A 24,801-nucleotide genomic window follows, 5' to 3' on the forward strand; every position below is an offset into this window, starting at 1 on the left:
AGATTTTTTTCTACGTTTTTCTTGAAGTTTTATAGTTTTATGTTTTACATTTAAGTCCATTGTTAGGAAAGCAGCCATCGCACAACCTACCCCTCCCCAGGCTTGCCCACTCACAGCCTTGGACCTGAAACATTTTCTTACCAAGAGATAAGAAGCCCTCACAGCCTGTGCTGTGCTTATCACCTTGTGTGGGAATATTTTTCCCTGTTTCAGACTCAATGTGACTCCTTTTTTCTGCTTAAGCCTGTGCGTCATATGGCACCTGGCCAACCCCACTGCTATATCTGTCCCCTGCCAGGGACATGAGTGATGAATGCAGGTCAATTGCCCTGCTGTGGTGGCTGCGAGGGACCAATGCCCATTGTTGGAGCTTTCTCTCTCTTCTCTATGTAAGTAAAGCATTGCTCCATTCAGTGCTTGACTGTGTTGTGCTTTCCTTGATGACTCCAATACCAAGATGCAGTGGGTATCCTGGTGGTTGACATAGTTATGATCTTTGCTATCTTCTTTTAAGTTGGAGTCCTCCCCTGGCATTGGTAACTGGTGTTTCTGCTTGACATCCATGATCCATTTTGAGTGTTTTGTTTTCTTTGTATAAGATGTGAGATTAATTGACGTTCTTTTTTTTTGTCCCCTATGAACGTCCAATGGCTCCAGCACCATTTGTTGAAAAGTTCATCCTTCCTCTGTTGAAACATTTTGGCAATTTTTGTCACAAATCAGTTAGGCATATTTGGGTGGGTCTATTTCTGAGTTCTCTATTCAGTTCCATTGATCTATGTATCTATCCCTCTGCCAATATCACACAGTCTTGATTACTGTAGCTATAGGGTAAGCTTTAATATTGAGTAGAGTGATTCCTCCCACTTTGTTTTTCCTTGTCAAGATTGTTTTAGCTATTCTAGGGCTTGCACCTTTCCATATACATTTTAGAATAAGCTTGCCTAAGTCTGCAAGAGAACTTGCATGGATTTTTATAGGAATTGTATTAAACCTATAAATCATTTTGGGTAAAACTGACATTTTTACTATGTTGAGTCTTCTAATCCATGAGCACAGTATGCCTCTCCATTTATTTAGGTCTTTCAAAAATTTGTTTTGTTAGGATATGGTTATTTTCAGTATACAGATCTACATAAATTTTAAGTGCATACAAAAGTATTTCATTTTCTTTTCAGTGACTGCCAATGGTATTGTGTTTTTAATGTCAGGGTCTGTATGTTCATTGTTAGTATATAGGAAAGCAATTGAATTTTGTGTGTTGACTTTGTAGCCTGTAACTTTGCTGAATTACCAATTATTTCTGGGAGTTTTAAAGATATATTCCCTTGGATTTCCTACCTAGACCATCATGTCATCTGCAAATAGGGACAATTTTATTTCTTCCTTTCTAATCTGTAGGCCCTTTATTTCTTTTTCTTGCCTTAACGCAGTAACTACAACTTCCAGTATTATGTTGGATAAGAGTGGTGAGAGTACATATCCTTGCCTTGTTCTTGACCTCAGAGGGAAGCATTCAGCCTTTCATGATTGAGTATAATGTTAGCTGTAGGTTTTTTTTGTAAATGCTCTTTAGCACATGTTCATATAATATCAAGAGACACATCATGTTCATGGGTTAGAAGACTACAATTAGAAGAGTCATAGTAAATAGATCAATTCACCTCCAAATGATCTATAGGTTAAGTCTTCTCTATTCCTATTTTTCTAAGAGTTTTTACCATGAATGGGAGTAGGATTTTGTTAAATGCTTTATATGCACTAATCGATATAAGCATATGCTTTTCATTCTTTAGCCTATTGATATGGTGAATTATATTACTTAATTTTCAAATATTGAACTAGTCTCACATGCCTGGAATGAATATCACTTTTTATTGATGTATAATTCTTTTCTTACAGTGCTAGATTCAGTTTGCTAATGTTTTCTTGAGGATTTTTGCACCTAAGATCATCAGAGATGTTGTTCTTTAGCTTTCTTTTTTTGTACTGTCTTTGCCTGTTTTTTGGTATCAGAGCAATACTGGCTTCAGAAAATGAGTTGGGAAGGAACTCCCAACTCATTTTCTATTTCCTCCCTGTTATATTTCATTTTCATTTTCCTCCCTGTTCTATGTTTTTGAAAGAGTTTGTGTAAAATCAGTGTTAATTCTTCTGTAAATGTTTAGCAAGCAATTTTTTCCTGGGAGGTTTTTAATTATGAATTCAATTTCTTTGATAATTATAGGTATATTCAGTTTGCCTATTTCAACTTGACTGAGTTTTGATAGTTCGTGTTTTTTGCAGAGTTGACCTATTTAATCTAAGTTGTCAAATTTATGTGTATAGAGTTGTTTTTTTTTTTAGATTTTTTATTTTTTCCTTTTTCTCCCCAAAGCCCCCCAGTACGTAGTTGTATATTCTTTGTTGTGGGTCCTTCTAGTTGTGGCATGTGGGACGCTGCCTCAGCGTGGTTTGATGAGCAGTGCCATGTCCGCGCCCAGGATTCGACCCAACGAAACACTGGTCCGCCTGCAGCAGAGCGCGTGAACTTAACCACTCGGCCACGGGGCCAGCCCCATGTGTATAGAGTTTTTTTTGTAGTATTCCCTTATTCTCTTTCGATGTTTTCAGGGACTGTGATGATATCCCTTGTTTTATTCCTGCTATTGGTAATTTGCATCTTTTCTTTTTTTCTTTGTCAGTCTTCTTAATCATTTGTCGATTTTATTGGTTTTTTCAAAGAATCTACTTTTTGTTTCATTGATTTTCTCTATTGTTTTCTATTTCACTGATTTCTATTCTTGTCTTTATTATGTATTTCCTTTTCCTTGCTTAGAATCCATTTAATTCTTCTAGTTTCTTGAGATAGGAACTTAGATGATCAATCTGAGACATTTTCTTATTTCTACTGTAAGCAGTTAGTATTAGGAATTTCTTTCTCAGCACTACTTTAGCTGCTTACCACAAATTTTTATATGTTGCATTTTCATTTTCATTCACTTCAAGCTATGTTTTGATTTCCCTTTAGACTTGCTCTTTGACCCATGGATTATTTAGAAGAGTGTTGTTTAATTTCCAAGTGCTCGGGTATTTACTTGTTATTTTTCTGTTATTGATTTTTGGTTTGATTTCATTGTGGTCATTGAACACGCTCTATATAATTTCAATTCTTTTCAATTTATTGAGGCTTGTTATATGTACCAGGATATATCTTGGTGAACGTTCCATAGGCTCTTGAAAAGGATGTGTATTCTGCTGTTGTTGGGTGAAGTGTTCTAATGTGTCAATTAGAACCTGTTGGTTGATTGTGTTTTTCAGATCTTTTCATCTTTGATGATCTTCTGTCTAATTATTGTACTGGTTGTTGAGAGGAGACTGTTGAAGTCCTCAACTACAATTAAGCTATTTCTCTTTTAAGCTCTGTACATTTTTGTTTCATTTATTTTGAGGTTCTGTATTTTGATGCATACAGGGTGATGCTTTTAAATCTTATTTATATCATGCTTCTCCTCTGCTGCAAAATCTCACAATGATTCCCGATTTCATTCAGAACTGTAGATAAAGTCCTTATAGTAGTCTACAGGGCTCCATAAGATCTGGCTCTTGGCTACCTCTCTAACTTCGTTTCTCACTGTTCTCTCCCTCACTTACTCTGCTCAGCTACACTGGCCGCCTTGATCTTCCTAGAGGAGAACAGGCAGATTGCCTCCTTAGGGCTTTTACTTTAACTCTTCATTCTGCTAGGAATGCTCCTCCAACTTGGATTGGGAGTTTGGGGTACAGTTATTTCAAGAATTGTTAGTTTTATTTAAGAGGGAAGCCAAGGCCTGGAGAGGGAAAATGCCAATAACAAACAGTGTTATTATTGGTAGAGCCAGGGTGTTATGGAGAAAAGCGAGCCTCAATAAGAGCAGTGAGAGAAGGTGAATGAAGAGAGATAAACAGCAGCAGCTCTGGTTTTATGTACAGGAAGAACTGACACCCCAAATTCCCTCATTTTAAAATCTCTCTCCCAGCAGCCTGGCACTGAGTCTGAAATTCTAGCAGTGTACCTCTTCAGGATAAGCATGTAAAGGTTCTGAGGAATCTGGCAGTATAAAATCATGTATAACTTAGATTTAATCCAGAGCTTTAAAAAATTATTTGACAACAGCACATTCCCTTCCCTAAAGCCTATCCCACAAAATTCACTTTGGGAAACATTGGGTTAAAGCTTTGTTGTTTCCAGAAAACTCCTGCTAAAAGGCTAATATTACTGGAAAGGCCTTACCTTACAGAGTCTTTCTTACTCTGTGATGATTATTTTATCCAATTAGCCCAGAGGTTGGCAAACCATGGCAAAGGCCTAGCCCTCCACTTGATTTTGTAATAAAAATTTATCAGAACATAGCTATGTTCATTTGTCTCTGGCTGCTTTCTCATTACAGTGTAGAATTGAGTAGTTGTGACAGAGATGTACGGTCAGCAAAGCCAAAAATATTTACTGTCTGACCCTTTACAGAAAAAGTTTGCTGAGCCTTGGATTTACCCATTAGCAAGGCCATGAGATTTATCTATTGCTGCCTAAAAAATGACAACAAAAGTTGGTAGCTGGCAACGATCTATTATTATTTCTCATGGTCCTGTGAATTGAGTGGACTCAGCTGGGAAGTTCTCATTTGGTGTCTTTCATGCAGTTACAATCAGATGGCAGCTGGGGCTACCATCATCTGAAGGCTCAACTGGGCTGAACATCCAAGATGGTTCACTCACATGGCTGGCAGTTGATTTTGGATTTCAGCTGGGAGCTCAGCAGGGGCTGTTGACTAGAGCACCTTTAGATTGGATTTCTCACAGCATGGCTGCCAGGTTCCCAGAGGAATCATTTCAGGAGTTGGAAGTAGATACTGCCAGCTGTCTTAAAGGCTAGGCTTGGAGCTGGCATAATGACACTTCCACCTTATTCAGTTGGTCAAAACAGTGACAGGCCAGCCCACATTCAAGAGGGCTTGAGGAATAAACTCTACCTCTGCGTAAGGGAAGGGCAACAGTGTACATGATAGGACGGTATTAATGCTGATTAAATTGAAGACAAGCTACCACCATGGGGAAGTAGTATGAGGTTCTTGGCGAGCAGAGTGTAGAAGGTTTTCTCCGGAAAAAACTTTCAGTGTGATTGAAGCCAACTTTGTTTTCACCTGTGCCTATTTTATAGATAATTATATTGAGGCTCAGAGCATTAGGAGAAGCTACTGAAGGTTAATGTCTGCCTCACAGTGTTGACAAGGACCTTAGCTGGCTTGCTGGAAGTATATGACTAACCCCAAAGGAGACAGGAGTCTGGGGCCAAGGGGCTGATATGAGGGAGCTGACAGTGCCTGAGTCTCTGAGTAGGGCTCCCTCCTTTCCTTAAGCCTTTCCTTACTCCCTAGGGCACACTCAGGTGCCTCAGCTACTATATCCATCCAGGCCTTACAAACATACCAGATCCCTGCCACCATGCCTTGTAGGTTTCTAAAATCTTTTTCAAATCTGGACTCTGCATTCCAAATGAACTCTGAACACCTTGAGGACAGAGGCCACATCTTCAATTTCTCTATCTTCTTCTGGCCCTGAGATACCTCATACTGATGCTAAATACATAGCAGATGACAGAAATTGTAGAGCTATTCAAATCCCAGCTCATTTCCAAGCACAGCCTATGCAGGTGGGATTCTGTGGTCTGGTCTCTGCACACTGTGCCAGCCTCATTTTGACCTTCAGCCATACTCAGTAACATTATACCAGGCGTTTCTCTCTCTCTCTCTGTTTCTCTCTGTCTCTCTTGCTCCTCTGGCTGCATGCACTTGTTGTTCTGAATGTTTGGGACACTCTTCCTTCCCACTCACCTTCACGGATTGATCTACCTCTTTGGCATCCTTTGGAGCTTAGCTTAGATGTTACTTCTTCAAAGAGATCTTCCCTGATCTCTCAGGTACCCTTTTTTTTGTGTTTCTACAGCACCTTGTATCTCCCCCTTGATAGTTATTTCCACACTGTCCTCTAATGTAATGACTTACTTGTGTGTCTCCTTCACTTGACTAGTGCTTGAGGGCACAGAACATGTCTGTCTTCAACTTTGTCTCCCGATGGACTTGCAAGAGGTCTGATGCAACAAATGGACACACTCTCCCTTCAGTGATCCTCACTTTTCTTCCTGTTATCCTATATAAATTTGCTGGAACCAGTTGTATAGTGGGCAGGAGTTGCAACAATAGATAAGGAACGTGTCTCCAAAATGCCACGTGAGCCACTTGCAGCCCCTCTGAACAACTCTTTAGAGCTCTTGCTGGTCTTGTCTCAGAACTCTGTTTGCAAGAACAAAAAGGCTCCTTTGTAAGGCTCCATGTATATGCTGCTCCATTTTCCTAGCCTCCCACCACCAACTCAATGAGCACTGTATGTTGAGTACCTCTGCTTGCTTCAACTCCCCCAAACACACTAGCAATATGGTAGCTACTCCTGAGCTTGGAAAGTCTGTTCTGGGCTTTGTGAGAGAAAGGGAGAGTGGTTTGGTAGCTCTTGGGTGCCACCCAATTGTAAGAGAACAGCTAATGTGTTGGGAGATAACTGCCTCCTAAGACCATTTGTCAGGCAGGGTGATTGTAATCAAATATAACTCGCTAGACTACAAGTGTCCCTCAGACAGCAGAAGGGATCCAGTGGAACATTGCACATCATGAAGCAGCCCCGGGGTAGTGGACGTCAACAGTCTTGCTTGATTAATCCTTGGAAAAACAGTCAGAATTAATGGGGTACTTGTTGAAAGTTGATCGACACCTTTTGAAAGGTGAAATCCTTTGTTCCCATTACATGTTGTTAAGAACATTAGCAGAAATTGGAATAGAGAAATATGACCTTTCAAGTGGTAGATTCAGAGGCTGAGAAGATGGACAAGATGGAAATATACTGACAGCTTATAATAAGCACCTGGGTGGGGAGTGATAACTAAAGATTGAAAATTGACAAATGGGTCAAACTGGCAGAGACCAAGACAGAGAGGGATGAAGTGCAGTTTGCATGCAGAGGTGATGAGGGAAAGGAATGAGAGCATCAATAATCCAGCAGGGTCACCCACACTGACGGCCAGATATAGATTACTCACAAAGTGGCCAGAATTTGGTAGGTGGAGAAGTGGGGAGATTTTGTTACAAGATGAAGAGATCACCTTCCAGCTGTTGAGAGGAGTAAATGATTTAGTTTTCCCCAGGGAGTTAGAGTACCAAAGAGAAATTCTCCAGACTAGAAGACAGGAGTTTTGAGACACCTGTTTATTCAGTTTTAAAGTGGCTGAGTGAGTCCAATCCTTTTCATCTTGCAGTTGGTTGTATCGTTCCAAGTGACTAATGTGAAATTTCTTTGAAAGCTATCAAGCTATACAAATGTAAGGAATTGTCATCGTGATCATCCAACTGAATCAAGAGCAACACAATATTGCTATAAGGCTCTATGTGAGATTTTAATTATTTCCTCTGATGGAGGTGAACACGTTTGCAGATAATCCTGAATAGCAACGGTGCCCAAACGATTTCTCTTGGGATTTAGAGACACACACCATGATATTTTGATGGAGGAAGGTTCAGGGATGTGGGGTGTGCATCGGAATGGAGAATGTGACTTTCACTTTCTTCTGCCATTTTGTCTTGGCTTAAATCATGATGTCCTGACAGTGGGAAGAAGTAGACCACCAGGAGGTCGTGATCAAATGGCCAAGGGCACTGTCTGCTGCAGAGATAGTACCCCAGAATCTCCAAGCCAGGAGTAGCATTTGAGAGCTGGCAGTTTTCCACCCACTGACCTAAGTTCACATAATTAGATGAGGGCTTTCTTATAAGATCTGCCAGAGGCTGAGGCTTTGAGTCATAGTTATTATTTGAATGTCGACTTGGTATCGTGTACCACAGTAAGCATTTTACCTGTACGATCTCATTTAATCCTCACAACCAGCCTGTGGAACTAGATACTATTATTATCTTCATTTTACAGATAATAAAACTTAGACTAAGGAAGCTTAGTAACTTGTCCAAGGTCACATCAATTGTAAAAAGCAAAGCCTGGTATTAAGCCCAAATGTTAGCTCTGGAGCCCGTGCATGAAACTACTATACAATGCTGCCATATACATATATGAATGAACCTGAGGCTCTGGGAAGGAAAGAAATGTGACCTGCCCAAGGCCACCCAACTGATTAGTGGGCCTACATACCATTTATTCTTGGAGTGAATCCAGTATGCCCACAGCAAGTGAAGAATACAGGAAAGTCTCATTTTACAGATGTAGCTCAGGTCTTGTAGTAATGATAATGATAATGACAGTAATGACAACAGCAGCAGCAGCTAGTAATTATTGAGCATCTATTATGTGCTAGGCACTGTAATAGCTACTTTATATGTACACTCATTTATTCATTCTTTAAAAACACATTTATTGAGAACTTACTATACACAAGAGAATATTAGAGGTACTAGGGATACAGAGATGAAGAAGACAAACTTGATGCGTACCCTTAGATGGAGTCTTAGATGTCTTAGAGGATTGTGACTGTAAACACAAAAACAAATAAGATGTTATATAGTGATTCTGCTATAAACAAAATAAAACACGGTAATATAATATAGAGAGACTTGGGGGTGGAAGCTACATTGGATGGGGTGGTCAGGGAAGGCCTCATATCTCATTAAATGCTCTCAACAGCACTGTGAAGTGGGTGGACACTGGTCAACACAGATGTAGGTAATGGTGGAATCAATCTCATCACTATGCTGGTATCTACAGAACCAGCTGCCTAAGTCTTGATCAGTGCAGAGCAGGGAATTAGTGAGGCCATTTTCAGTGTTGCTCCCAAGGCAGTACCTATTAATTAAGAAAACCAGAAAGTGTTGGATAAAGTTTTGTGGTCAAGAGAAGACAATTGGGTGGATGTGGGGATTAAAAGGAACAGTCCAGCAAATGGGCTACATGTTCAGAAGAGTGCTCTTAATGACCTTAAATCCTCTTGACCTTGGATTAGGCAATGGTTTCTTACATATGACACCTAAAGCACAAGTAACAAAAGCAAAAAATAGATAAATTGGACTTCATCAAAGCTAAAAGCTTTTGTGCTTCAAATGACACCATCAAAAAAGTGATAAGACAACCCATAGAATGGGACAAAATGTCGAAAATCATATATCTGATAAGGGACTTGCATCCAAAATGTATAAAGAACACTTCCAACTCAATAAGAATAAAAGTAGCACAACTAAAAATTCAGCAAATGATCTGAATATACGTTACTCCAAAGAGGATATATAAATGGCTGATAAGTTCATGAAAAGATGCTCAACATCATTAGCCACTGGGGAAATGCAAATCAAAGCCAAAATGAGATACCACTTCACACCTACGAGGATGGCTGTAATAAAAAACGACAGACAATAACAAGTGTTGTCAAGGATGTGGAGAAATTGGAACCCTCGTATTTTGCTGATTGAAATGTAAAATGGTGATGCTTCTTTGGAAAAATTTGGAAGTTTCTCAAAATGTTAAACTCAGTGTTACTATATAACCCAGGAATTCTGTGGCTATATACTCTCCCAAACTGAAAAAGTGTTCACACAAAAACTTGTACACAAACGTTTATATCAGTTTTTTAATAATAGCCAAAAAGTGGAAACAAATCAAATGTCCATCAACTGATGAATGGATAAACAAAATTGATATATCCACACTGTGGAATATTATTCAGTCATCAAAAGAGATGGAGTGTTGATACACGCTACAACATGGATGAACATTGAAAACATTATGCTACCTGAAAGAAACTAGACACAAAAGAACACATATTGTATGATTCCACTCATAAGAAGCGTCCAGAATAGGTAAATCTATGGAGACAGCAAATAGATTAGTTTAGTGATTGCCAAGACCTGGGGGAAGGGTGCAATGGGAGTGATTGCTAACAGGTATGGAGCTTCTTTTAGGGGTGATTAAAATGTTCTAAAATTGATTGTTGGTGAAGGTTGCATAATTTTATGAATATACTAAAAACCATTGAATTTTACACTTTAATATGTGAATTGGATAGTATGTGAATTAAGTCTCAGTAAGGTTGTTAGAAAAAGAACCAGCCAAAATGTCATCTCCTTTGTGGGGCCTTTCCTGCTCTCCTAGACAGGGTAGCCTTTTCTTCCTCTGAGTTCTCCTAGCATCTTGTACTTACTTCTGCCATAGCACTTACACCCCTGTATGGAATTGTCTCCTTGTCCCATTTTAGGATCTCCTCAAGGGAAGGGAACATGTCTTATTTATTTCTTACCTCTTACAATGTCTCTTCTCCTTCTCTTGTTTTCTCCCTCTTTTTCTCCCTCCACCTTTCCTCCTCTCCCTTCCTTCCTTCCTCACCAAAATTTTTGTTGAGCATCTACTGTGTGCAAAGGCACTGTGCTAGGTATTTGGGGATGGAATGGTGACTAAAGCATGTTCTAGTGTGCTCACAGCCTACTAAGGAAGACAGACATTAAACATGCATGATAAGTGTTGGGGAACAAAAGCATTTAACTGGGACGTCTGACCTAATCTGAGGGGCTAGGGAAGAATTCCAGAATGATGTGTTCTTTTATCTGAAACTTGAATGACTACTGAAAGTTAGTTGTGGGGGTGGGAAAACATCATGGTGAATGTCTTGGGGCAGGAAAAAGCTTGACATATGGGAAGAAGTGAAGGAAGGGCAGTCTGGCTGAAACATTAGGATTGAAGGTGCCAGGGAAGTGGGATAGGTCATAGTTGAGATGAAACTTGAGAGACAGGAGGGCTTTGTTGGCCAGGATAAGGAATTCACACTGTGTTCCATAGAGTTTTTAAGTGTGTGTGTGTGTGGGGGGGGGATGGGTGATGTGATTTTTGTTTTTAAGTTCATTGCACCTGTTCACTGGAGGATACAGTGGAGGGAACTGGAGCAAGAGTATTACTGTTAAAGTCATCCAGGCAAGTAATGATGATGAGTTAGCTTAAGGTAGTTGCAGGGTGTTCTGAGAGATGTGGATGTATTTGAGGAGTATCTAGTAGGTAGAATCAATCATTTTAGTGTTTTATGAGATGTGGGGAGTGAGCAAGGCCTCAAGGATGGTTTCTAGATGTCTAGCTTGGGTGACTGGTGAAAAAGGGGGCCATTAACTTCAATAAAGTGCACAGAAGAGGCCGGTTTGGGAGGTGTGTGAAAGTGAGTTTTCTTTTTGACATAGTGACATGGAGGTACATGTTGGAATTTTGGGTAGAAAGCTTCAGCAAGAATAAATTGATGTGTGTAGAGCTCAAGAAAGATGTCTGAGCCGGAGCTATAGATTTGGGAACTGTTAGCATGTAAGTAGTTATTGAAGCCTTGACCTAGCTTGTTCATCTTTATAGTCTCCACGGCACCTGGAGTGGTGTTTGGCGCAAAGTATCTGTTGAATGTTAAAAGTAAGAAGATGTCAACCATAGCCCCTCCCAAAGAGGGTAGATGAGACCAATGTTCTCAGGTTCTTCCTTCTCTCAAACCACGGTACACATAGGATTCCAGGGTGGTGTGCACAGTAGGTACAAATTAGAAGCTAATGTTTATTGAGTGCATGCTATGCATGAGGCACTATTCTAAGGCCTTTACCAGTCTTAATTTTCTCAATAACACTATGAGGTAAGTACTACTGCCCTCTCCAATGTGCAAAAGGGGAAAGTGAGGAAAGAGAGATCACACAGTACATAGTGGAGGTAGGATTTGAACCCAGACAGCCTGAATGCAGAACCTGTTCTCTTACCACTGGGATATATTCCCACTCTAACTAGTATTTGAAGCCTAAGTGACTGGCTTACTAATTGATCAGAATAGGAAGGTGTAAATGGTTGAAAATTCCCTTTCATAACTTTTCGCTTCTTTCTGGGCAGCACCTTCACCCCTGTTCTCCTGACGCTTCTACGCCTGCCTCCCACCCTAGCCTCCAGTCACCTCCTTATCCTGCGACACAGCCCTCAGGGCCTTGCTCTTTGCTTTTGCTCACCACTCACAGGTTGAACGCCTGCATCCAGCATGGTGGCACTGAGGTGAATGAAGCACTGCTGTGGTTCTCCTCTCAGGAAATACAGGTGCACGTTTTCAGGGGCTTCTTGGAGCCTTAGGGCCTTAAGCAGAGGATTGACTCTAACGGGCCTTTGAAGATTTGTAATCGGCTATGAAAGCAAGAGTTTTTATTTGGTTGGGGAGGGGAGAAGCAGCAAGGAGAGGGATTAAATCTTCACATATCAAGGTGTACAGTAATAGGCAATGTGACTCCAAGAGCCACCACTCCTAAACAATAAGCTGCATGGCCCCCTGTAGAGGCACGTTCTGTTCTGACACCTGACTGAGCTAGCCTCATACCCATCTCACGCTACTGGGCAGCACCTATATTATTCTGTTCAATTCAGTTACGTACTGACGTATTGTTTGAGTGCATTGTGGGCATGAGGACACAGAAATGTATGTGGCAGGATCTTTGCAGGCATTCTTAGTCCTTTTTTGGGTAAAGGACCCCCTCAAGAACCTGAAAGTCATGCACCCCCCAAGGCATGAATTAACATATGTGCACTTGTGTGCATACAGTTTTGCTTACGATTTCAGCTTTGAGTCAGTGGTTCCAAAGTTTCTCAATGGGACCATATCATATCTTAAGGAGTATTTTAGAGTTAACGGGGGTTCTTATTGACACATGGCAAGTAGAATCCAGGAAGACAATTGCAGGACAGTCTTCACAATGAGAAATGCTTCTATGTGTCACTAGACTTTCAGATATCATGCTAGACATTTATGAAGGTGAAAAACTTTTTTATAAATATCAGAGCCTAGAATTGAAATCTGTTTTACATGACAAAGTGTTTTGGAAGACTGAATTTTTCAGGAATCCAACACTGTAAATCGAGAGGGAATTGTACTTCTTAGGGACTATACAAGTTTTTCTCCATTTTGAAAAATCATGTTACCAATGTCAATAACATTCAAAGTATTAGAGTCATTGATATGGCATACCTGTGCCAGTCTGCCTTTGTAATTTGTGTTTTTATTGGTGATTTTATACTGACCTCTTCATCTTTTGTGTTTTACTGTAGTCAATGCCTGAGATTTACATATTGCTTTATGTGTTATATAAATATGTAAATAATTATAAATTGTTTTCCTTTTGTTCTTTTTCACGTCATAGAGCATTATATTGATATTTCTGAAATCAAATGTGTAGGTGGGTTTTATTATCTGTGAATTTCATTTCAGAATAATAATGGAGATGTCACAAAGTATATTAAAAAAGAATAGGTCTCATAAGATTAAGAACCACTTACCTAGAATAAGAATTACTGTCTGAAGGAAATTCAATCTAGTAGGAGAGGTAATAATGGCTTCCATTTATTGAGTACCTACTGTGTGCCAGTTATAGGCTAAAAGCATTTCCCATGAGCTCATATATTCCTCACAAACCATGCCCCATTTCCTAAACTATAAGGCAAAAAATGAGGAGCACTAGCAGAGACACAAAGAAGAGGCGATTAAACTTGTAGAAACCCAGGCTGGAGATGTGTGGTCCAGCTCTAGGTCTGCCACCCTTTCTCTGCTCTCTAGAATGATCGCACTGTGAACTGTGACGGGGCCCACAGAGGACTTGCACTCTCAAAGGATGGGCTGTTCTTTCACTCTGCGTGTGTGTGTTGATGGCGGCAGGGGTCAGAGAGCTGGGGAAGTTTCTGTGGGGCAATGAGGCTTGATTACTGCATATGTATCTCTCTTCTTCTAGAACTATGATGACTCTGGTAGTATATTAAAATATATTTTCCAAGGATCAGTCATTCCTTCATGATTTTTGCCAATGCCACTGGGCAAAAATCTCTGAGTCACAGCTCCAGAGCCAGGTGTGGGGACAGTGGACCATTTTTCTTCGAATGACACCTATGCTTTATGCCAGGCTGCTTGGCAGGGGCGGTAGCCTCTGGCTTTCTCTGTTTACCTCTCCCAGTGTGAGACCTGTGCCTTATAAAGGAGCTGGGGCAAGAGAAATTGGGACCCCAGTATTCTTATCCAGCCATACCTGGAGTAGAGCCTCTGCCCTATGAGTGGGGACTGGGTGGAGGAAAGGATTCGTCACCATTCTTCTTGGCCACAGTCACCAGGAACTTAGCCTTTGCGACTAATAGTTGGAGAGGGGGAAGATAAATGCTGGAGTTCTGTTTCTCCTGGTGAGATACTGAAACCCTTCACTGGGAGCTGAAGGGAGAAGAAGCCTTGTCAGGATCAGCTGGGGAGAGGGGTGGAGAAAGGGACTCGGTCATGGCTCAAGTGCCACAGACTCTCACTGTTCTTACCAAGATTTAGTAGATTTTCTTAAATATTTTTTCATCACCTATATTGTCTTAGGACAATTTCGAGAGGCTTTAAATGGTTGGTTTCTTTAAATAACTTTACCAGTTATGCTTGCTTTACGGGGAAGTGAATTATCACATATTTTTTTGATGCCTGCTTTTCTCTATAACTTGAGGGTAATTTTGAATTCCAGGAAAACACCTTTCATAGTTGCCAATGCTACATTGCACCTGTATGATATCATATCCGGACCATGTGCCCAAATAGATATTAAGTTATTAGAGGAGGAAGACTCGATTTAATAAAACCATGACACCGTGCATACTATATGGTCCCCAAAAATCATTCAAAGAATGAATGCACAAATAAATAGCTATATCTTCTATTTGAAAATGACCTCCAAAGTGGAGCATAACTCCCACTCTTTAAGTCTGGGCTCTGTAGAATGACTTCCTTCCAAAGAGTACAGTATAAGAAGGAGGAAAAAGAGTAACTTTATAGTGGAGAAACTTGACAAATAGTATCTCAAGCCAGTTAATCATCATTAACATCAATAGCGATGTTATATTAATAGTATGTACTCTTGATATGATGTGATGAGAATGGCAATTGACCTCTGACTTCTTCCTGCCAAAACACATCACCACAGTCTAATTCTGAGAAAAACATCAGATAAATTCCAACTGAGGGACATTCTACAAAATATCTGACTTTCAAGGTCATTGAAAATAAGGAAAGTCAGATAAACCATCACAACAAAGAGGAACCTAAGGAGATATTATGAGTAGATGTAATAGGGTATCCTGGAGCAAAAATAGGACATTAGGCAAAAACTAAGGAAATATGAATAAAGCTTGGACTTTAGTTAATTATAATGTATTAATATTGGTTCACAAGTTGTAACAAATGTGCCATACAAATATAGGACGTTAATATTAGGGAAAAGTGGGTGTTGAGTATATGGGAACTTTTTGTACTATCTTCCCGGTTTTTACCTAAAACCTAAAATTGTTCTAAAATCAAAAAGTTTTATTAAAAAAAAATCCTTGACTACAAAGAGGCAGACCTTGAACTGGGTATAAAGAAACTCAGACTGGGACTCTTTTTCTTGGGGTCTCTTGTGAGATGGGGTCTATGGAGACCCAACAAAAAAGCTAGATAGGGCAGAATCAGGACTCTATGATTTTGGCCCAATAGTTTCTTTTTGATGAATCTCTCCTAAAGAGAAAGCCAGATGAGTGCGCAAAGATGTCTATGGAAGTATGGTTATGGCAGAATGATTTGTAAAACACTGCAATATCCTAAATGTCCACACTGGGGCAGTATCTCACTATGTTTGTTCTTTAGAGTGTCAGTCCAATGAGATGCTTCACAAGTAAAGGAATCCATGAACAAACAGGAAATGTTGCATACAGTATTCCCTTGGAGAGTCCAATAGACACTGATGTAATAAGGCTCTGAGAGCAGTCTTGCAGAAAAGAAACATTGTAAATTTCTGTTTGAACCAGGGTTTGAAAACTCATTGGACCATGGATCGCTTTTTTTAGTATGATTTTATTTTTTTTAACCAATGCTGCTAATATCTTCACACTTTGGGAACTGCTGCACTAGAGGTTGGACTATATAAGTTACGGCATGTATTTTTATTGGGATTTTATATAGAAATTAGTGAAATGATGTTTTTTGAGAATATGTAACGAATTGGGAAAATATTCACAATTTTAGATAGCGAAAACAAAATACACATTTGTATATCCAATATAGTCTTGTTTAATTATTTTCTATGCATAGGAAAATACAGTAGAGAGACCACAAAGTTAAAACTGGTTATCTCTGGGTTGTGGAGTTACAGGTAATTTTATAACCTTGTATAATTTCGTAATTTATTTATTTTTTTAAGATTGGCACCCGAGCTAACAACTGTTGCCAATCTTCTTTTTCTTCCCCCACCTTCTTCTCCCTAAAGCCCCCCAGTACATAGTTGTATATTCTAGTTGTGGGTGCCTCTGGTTGTGCTGTGTGGGACACTGCCTCAGCACGGCCTGATGAGCAGTGCCATGTCCACGCCCAGGATCTGAACAAGCGAAACGCCGGGCAGCCGAAGCAGAGTGCACGAACTTAACCACTCGGTCATGGGGCTGGCCTCTATTTTGTAATTTCTTAATGGTTTACAAAGTTAATATATTATTTAACTAACCTGAAAAGAATATATATCATAGACCAATATTTTGTAAGCCAAATTGTTTGTCCCTCCCATGCATTCTAAACTTATTTACCTTTTGTTATAAATAATTATTTATCAGATTTTTTTTTGAAAATGCAGATTATTTAAGCTCTGGGGAGAGAATGACAAGATGCCCCAGATGCGCTTGACTGAATTAGTGGAGTATTATAAAAGTAGAGCATTGACTTTCCTGTGGCCAGCAAGGAGATGGCTGCAGTAGCCTGAAGGAACTAGCAGTCCAGGCTGCTAGGCTGATGCTTTCTCTTTGGCTAATGCTGGACTCTGCAATGTGAGGTGGCATTCCCTTACAAATAAGTGCTTTTCTTTTAGTTGCCTTGAGAGGTAATGAACATACAGTCAATTCCCTCTGTCAGACTGACCTCCAGAGGATAGATACTTTATCTACCTGCTCATGTGCAGGACCAGGTTCTAGTTTCTTCCTATCAGACTCCTATGCCCTACCTACTAGTGCACAATTCCTGCTACTTCCCAGGGGACTGGAAAGAGAGGGGCTGGGCTGGCAGCTTTCAGTGCCTTTCTGTGCAGAAACTCTGTGACGCTTACCCATCATCAGTGTCTGGCACGGGGCTGAGCACTAGTATGTGCTTAGTAAGATTTGCTGAACAAATGACTTGAAACTCCTTTTCGGGTCATCAATTTAATTCATGGAAACTGCATTCAACAAATCTTTAACGTTCTGGTCTGATAGAATTTGCACAGAATATGACATGGTAGGGAATCAAACGCATGATGCTGGGGAAGGAGGGAGGGTTGGTCTTATTCCCAGGTTTGCTACTAATTCTTTGTGTGATCTTGGAGAATTCTTTTACTGGGCTTTGGTTTCCCCAAATGGAAAACAAGCAGTTGGGCTATAATATTAGGTCCCTATTGCATGTATAATAAAACTTAAACTTCTTTACATGAACCCCAGAGTCCTACATGATCCGGCCTCTGTCTCCCTCTCTTACTACTTTCTCTTTGACTTATACTATTCCAATCACACCTCAGTACCTTGCACTATCTCTCCCCCCTGCCTGAAAAGTTGTCTCCTGAGATCTGGCTCTGTTTTTGTACTCAAGTCTCAGATTAAATGTTATCTTCTCATAAAGGCCTTCTCTGACCACTTTACGAAACAGCGCCCCATACCTTCTCCCCATCACTCTCCTTCCTATTACCTTGTTCCATTTCCTTCCTGGAAATGCAATATATTATATTTGTCTTGTTTATTTTATTGTTGGCTTATTTATTTTTTGTCTTACTTCACTGGACTCTGAGCTCCACAAAAGTAGGGAATCTTGTTGATCTTGTTCATTTCTGCATCCCTAGTGACTAGAACAATGCCTGGTACATAATAGGTAATTGATAGATATTTGTAGAATGAGTGAAGAATTTGACATTGAATTATTTAACATACACCTATATAGCACTTACTCCGTTTCTTCTCTAAGCGCATTGCGAATTTTAACTCATTTAATTCTCATAACATCCTTATGAGATAGACACTATTATTTTTCCCATTTTAAAGACAAGGAAACAGAGGCAGAGAGAAGCTAAGTACCTTTCCCAAGGCTATGCCATAGTTTACATGGATTATCTCTTTTAATCCTACCAATGACTCTACAAAGCAGATGCTATTATTACCCCTTTTTATAGACAAGGAAACGAAGACTTAGAGAAGTTAAGCAACTTGCCTATGGTCACACAGCTGGTTAAGTAGCAAAGCAGGACCTCAAATCCAGAGTATGTGGCCCTAGAACCCTGTTCCTTGTGACTGGATGGCTGTGGTTATTGTAGAACTGCCTTACCTGCCCTTTCTGTACAAAGCCTGGAAGGTCGGAGAGGGCAGGTCCTGGGTCCACAGAGGTCATGTAGCAGGCAAGGCTGTACTGGGGTGAAAGGCTGGTTTGGGGAGAAATTGTAGTTGAGGGAGGGGGGAACCGTTTTGCCCAACCTCCTGGAGTATATGCTAGAGTGGTCAGGTCTTCCTCTGAAGCTGGCTTATATCCCTGCCTCCCATTGGAGACAGTTCCTTTAAGGGGCTGGGGCCAAAGGAGCTGGAGTCCCAGAAAGAACTGTTGAGCCACCCCAAATCTTTCCCTGTTCCAGGCTCAACCATGGCCACTCTTAGGTTGTACATCCAGCTGGAGAAACATCATACAGGCCTAAGAAAGATATAGGAGAAATCCAGAGGTATGACCAATAGTTGGCATTGCTGGACAGATAGCACACTTCAGACACATTGACAAACTAAAAACAATGACCACTCTAGAGGGACTGATAACTCCAGACATACCAAGCAGATAACTTCACCCACCAGGCAGTGCCATGGACTGGCCTGGACAGTCAGGCTAGACACTGGCCAACCGAGACGGGTCTAGATAGTGTATTATCTATTTGTTTGCCTAGAATATCTTCCCTTTTTCTCCACTGTTATTCACAGGACCACCACACTGCACAACTCCAGAGAGAGTCATTCATTTCATGGTATACGGACATACGTCGTGTTACTGCATTTTACTTTAACGTGTTTTGCAGATACCTTTTTTAGAAATTGAAGGTTTGTGGCAACCCTGCATTGAGCAAGTGTATTGGCACCATTTTTCCAACAGCATTTGCTCAGTTTACGTCTCTGTGTCACACTTTGGGAATTCTTGCAATATTTCAAACTTTCTCATTATTATTATAATTTGTTATGGTGATCTATGATCACTGATCTTTGATGTTACTATTGTAATTGTTTTACACCCATGTAAGATGAACTTAATCGATAAATGTTGTGTGTGTTCTGACTGCCTCAGCGACCGGCTGTTGCCCCATCTATCTCTCTCTCCTTGGGCCTCCCTATTCTCTGAGACACAACAATATTGAAGTTAGGCCAATTAATAGCTCTACCATGGCCTCTAAATGTTCAAGTGAAAAAAAGAGTCACAAGTTTCTCACTTTAAATCAAAAGCTAGAAATGACTAAGCTTAGTAAGGAAGGCATATCAAAAGCCAAGGTAAGCCAAAAAAGTTAGCCAAGTTGTGAATGCAAAGGAAAAGTTCTTGAAGGAAATTAGAAGTGCTACTCCAGTGAACACATGAATGACAAGAGAGCAAAACAGCCTTATTGCTGATATGGAGAAAGTGTTAGTGGTGTGGATAGAAGATCAAACCAGCCACAACATTCCCTTAAGCCAAAGCCTAATCCAGAGCAAGGCCCTAACTCTCTGCAATTCTGTGAAGGCTGAGAGAGGTGAGGAAGCTGCAGAATAAAAGTCTGAAGCTAGCAGAGGTTGGTTCATGAGGTTTAAGGAAAGAAGCCGTCTCCACAACATAAACGTGCAAGGGGAAGCAGCAAGCGCTGATGTAGAAGCTGCAGCGAGCTATCCACAAGATCTAGCTAAGACCATTAATGAAGGTGGCTTCGCTAAACCACAGATTTTCAATGTAGACAGAATAGCCTTATATTGGAAAATGTCATCTAGGACTTTCACAATTAGAGAGGAGAAGTCAATGTCTGGCTTCAAAGCTTCAAAAGACAGGCTGACTTTCTTGTTAGGGACTAATGCAGCTGGTGGTTTTAAGTTGAAGCCAATGTTCATTTACCATTCCAAAAATCCTAGGGCCTTCAAGAATTATGTTAAATCTTCTCTGCCTGTGCTCTATAAATGGAACAACAAAGCCTGGATGACAGCACTTCTCTTTACGACATGGTTTATTGACTATTTTAAGTCTACTGTTGAGACCTACTGCTCTGAAAAAAAGATTCCTTTCAAAATATTACTGCTCACTAACAGTGCACCTGGTCACCCAAGAGCTCTGATGGAGATGTACAACGAGATTAATGTTGTTTTCATGCCTGCTGACACATCCATTCTGCAGCCCATGGATCAAGGAGTCATTTCAACTTTCAAGTCTTATCATTTAAGAAATACATTTTGGAAGGCTATAGCTGTCATAGATAGTGATTCTTGTGATAGATCTGGGCAAAGTAAATTGAAAACTTTCTGAAGAAGATTCACCATTCTAGATGTCATGAAGAACATTTGTGATTCATGGGAAAAGGTCTAAATATGAACATTAACAGGAGCTTGGAAGAAGTTGATTTCAATCCTCATGGATGACTCTGAGGGGTTCAAGACTTCAGTGAAGGAAGTAACTGCTGATGTGGTAGAAATGACAAGAGAACCAGAATTAGAAGTGGAGCCTGAAGATGGGACTGAATTGCTGAAATCTCATGATGAGACTTAGAGAAAGAGTTGCTTCTTATGGATGAGCAAAGAAAGTGGTTTCTTGAGATGGAATCTACTCCTGGTGATGATACTGTGAAGATTGTGGAAATGACAACAAAGGATTTAGAATATTACAGAAACTTAGTTGATAATACAGTGGCAGAGTTTGAGAGGTTTGACTTCGATTTTGAAAGAAGTTCTACTGTGGGTAAAATGTTACCAAATAGCGTCACATGCTACAGAGAAATCATGCGTGAAATGAAGAGTCAATTGATGCCGCAAACTTCATTGTTGTCTCATTTTATGAAATTGCCACAGCCACCCCAACCTTCAGCAAACACCACCCTGATCAGTCAACAGTCATCAACATGGAAGCAAGACCCTCCACCAGCAAAAGGATTACAACTTGCTGAAGGCTCAGATGAAGGTTAGCATTTTTTTAGCAATAAAGTATGTTTAATTAAGGTATTTACATTGTTTTGTTAGACATAATGCTATTGCACACCTAATAGATTACAGTATAGTGTAAACATAACTTTTATATGCGCTGGGAAACCAAAAAATTCATGTGACTTGCTTTACTGTGATATTCACTTTATTGCAGTTGTTTGAAACCGAACTCGCAGTTTCCCCAAGGTGCGCCTATAATGTAAACGGTGGCCCTGGAGCTGTTACTAATGTCTATGGTGGCTCTGGTGCTGCAGTTTCACTTGCGTGTCTTGCTATGGGTTCATTCAACCCAGGAGTTCCCTCCCCATCCCATCCTCAAAGCCTATATAGGCCCAGCTGTAATCACTGGGAGCCTCCAGATTGCCATTTGCTATCTTCTTTGCTAGCAAGATAAAACACTCAGGTGTGGTCTCTAATATTCAGCTTGGTGAGGTTGTCACAGATCTCTTTGGCCAATATGTGTGCCACACATCCGGTGATCAAGAGAAAACTAAGCCTTTCAATTTATAAATGTTGAAACTGACAGATTTCAAGGATAAGACTATAGGGCTTTCTCACCATTTATTTTCTTACTGTTTTAAAAATGAATCACAGTTTCTCTCTCATGTGTAATTTTAAATGTGTTTTACCTATTTGAAAATTAATCAGTGGATGAAAGAATTTATTAGAATTGTATGTGCTTCTGGGTCTAAGTGTAGACCTTTGACAGAAAGTGCTTACACCTTTCCAACCCATTTTTTGTCACAGATACACTGACTGCTGTCAGGACTTTGATCACTCAGACGTTTGGTCATTATGTTCAGTAGGGTCCATACTGAATACAATGAGATTGCTAATTGTGTTTACAATGAAACATATGAATGAATAAATAAATGTAATCCTTTAAAATTTTGTTAATAGCTATTAAGATCTGCTAGAGCAGGATGTGTTATGCTGGGTGCAGCTGGTCATTAATAACAGCATTCCATGTGCCTGTACTGTGCTAGAGTGTTTTTTTTTTTTTTAAGATTTTATTTTTTCCTTTTTCTCCCCAAAGCCCCCCGGTACATAGTTGTATATTTCTCGTTGTGGGTTCTTCTAGTTGTGGTATGTGGGACGCTGCCTCAGTGTGGTCTGACGAGCAGTGCCATGTCCGCGCCCAGGATTTGAACCAACGAAACACTGGGCCGCCTGCAGCGGAGCGCGCGAACTCAACCACTCGGCCACGGGGCCAGCCCCGTGTGCTAGAGCGTTTTATATACAATCTCTGTTAATTTTCCCAATGCTCCTGAAAGGAAGAAATGATTATGTCCATTTACAGATGAGGGATCCAAGAATCAGAGAAAGGAAGTGACTTCCCTAAGATCCCATAGTTGGTAAGTGGTAGAGCCAGGAGTTAAATATTTCAGTCTATTTCACAACCTTAAAGACCATATAAACCCAGACTAGAATGTTGTGCTAAAATGACACTCAATTGTTTTTTATTTAATTTAATCTAAATTTCTATGATTTATGAGTGGCCTTCCTAAAACACTTTACTCTCTTGCCCTAGAGATGCCAGGACAGAAAGGGGTCCAAGAGAATAGCCCTTAACATTTTGAGACACACAGGGTATCAAGAACTTGCTGCAAATGAGAAGCAGAGTGAGGGGGATGGCATTGGGTTAGGGTGCTGGGCCAGTGTGGCAGTCCCTGTGAACATGACAGGTCATCTTGACATTACTGTCAGCTGTTCATCTGCAGCTTGTGAGGGAAGCTGCGAGCATCAGAGCACAGAGCCCTGTGGCTTGGTGCTTTTCTTGAGCAGAACTGGCCTGAGATTTGACTTCTGTTCTTCCTTCAAATTTCCTTCCTATGTTCCTCATCGTTTCAGCACACAGCATTATGGTATAGCAGAAAAAGTGTGAGCTCTGGAGAGACAAACTTGGATCCAAGTCCTAGCCAAGACCCCCTGGCTGTATGATCTCAAGCAAGTCACTTAACCACTCTGGTCATTGCTTCCTGATCTGGGTTGGTGTGGGGATTAAACTAGCGTCTAGCACACTAAGCTCTCGATAATGAATATAGTTCTTATTCTTACTCTTCTCCCACATTTCCACCCCAGACTCTCCAACACTTCCCTCTTCACTCATTTTCCACTTGAAATGAGCCTGGAGCGTCAAGGAATTGCTGTGTGTCCACCTGGAGGTGCTAACCTCCCATCCCTACTGCCTTCAGGCTTTAGGGAGGCTCTGTGTAGGTCTAGGTCTTGCTCCATTTTACCAGGTCTAGGCCTGCCTGTCCCTTTTCCTTGATCCCTCCACCTTCGCACATATACCTATACCATGCCCAGGTCAAGGTGGCATGGACATGGAAAAGGGTGAAGACCTCATGTTGACCAGATTAGAATCCTGATCCAGACTCACAGACACAGCCTCTAACCAGGAAAGAGAAAGAGTTCAACTTAAAATTTCAGTCCCCAGGCAAAAATATACAAAAGGCTGCTTTAGAGCCCCTCTGCCCTGCCTCATACCTGTACCACGTCCCACTTTGGCGGTATAGCATTCTTATCACTGCTAGCGCTGTGGATAAGAGCACAACTCAGGAATCAGGCAAATCTTAGTTCAAACCCTGGCTTGGCTGCTTACTATCTGTGTGACTCTGGGAAAGTTAACTTCTCTGAATCTCAAATGGCTTACCTCTACTTCATTCATTTATTCAACAATATTTATTAAGCACCCAGCTGCATGACAGGCATTGTATCAGGCACCGGGAATACAATGATGAGAAGGGAGATAAGCATGAATAATCATACCATAAATGTAAAATTGTAACTTTTCAAAGCATTGATAGAGGCACATGGTATTATTAGACAGTATCTGACCTAGACAGGGAGGTAAAATTGACAGTATTTACTTGGTGATGGATTGAAGGTGGAAGATAAGGTAGAAGAATGAGTCAGGAGTAATTCCTTGCTTTCTGGCTTGCAACAAGTGCCATTCACTGAGGCTGGAAGCAGTGGAAGGTCAGGTTTGGGGAATAGCTATGACTGGTGGGGGCTACACATGCATGTGCATGCACACACACACATTGATCGAAAGCCCTTACTAAGTGTTGGGGACATTTACACATTTTGTCTCACTTAATTAAGTCATGATGGCAGCTTTATTAGGAGAATTACTATTCCCATTTTCCAGGAGTAGAAACAGACTCAGAGGATTGAAGTGACTTGCCCTGGATCTCACAGCTAGTTAGTGGCAGATCTGGGATTAATTTTTATTCTGTAGCCCAAAAATATGCTTTTTCCACTTCTTCACCCTGAGGGGCTCAGCAAAGCCTGCAAGGGAAAGGAAAGCTGGCTGGCCAAGGGCAAGGTCTCTAGGAAGTCAGCAAGGGGGGGTGGGAGTGGAAGGTGGACAAGGGGAACAGAGAGAGAAATAATTGTGGTGAGGCAAGGAGGGATTCTCTCCAATGCCGTGATTAAGATTTATTTTTTGGAGACAGGTTAAGCAGGCCAAACTGAGGTTCATATTTCATAGCGCCCCCCCCCCCCCCACCAAATTCTGGCCCTGAACTCTGAGGAGGTGCTGGGGAGGGGAACAAATGAGGAGGCAGTTTA

The 24,801-nt window shown here is 40.7% G+C and overlaps 1 protein-coding gene across 2 annotated transcripts in view; it reads left to right on the forward strand.

The window, feature by feature from the left end:
* Positions 1-264: 264 nt before the first annotated feature.
* Positions 265-24,801, forward strand: part of ARHGAP36 (Rho GTPase activating protein 36) — a 132,708-nt gene continuing 108,171 nt past the window's right edge. For both annotated transcript variants that reach the window (XM_070606679.1, XM_070606684.1), the window contains exon 1: positions 265-389. In XM_070606679.1, coding sequence (XP_070462780.1) covers positions 314-389 — 76 coding nt within the window. In that variant the 5' untranslated portion in view covers positions 265-313. The remainder of the gene's footprint in view (positions 390-24,801) is intronic.

This window comes from Equus przewalskii, chromosome X (assembly GCF_037783145.1).
Source record: "Equus przewalskii isolate Varuska chromosome X, EquPr2, whole genome shotgun sequence".
NCBI classification, from domain to species: domain Eukaryota; kingdom Metazoa; phylum Chordata; class Mammalia; order Perissodactyla; family Equidae; genus Equus; species Equus przewalskii.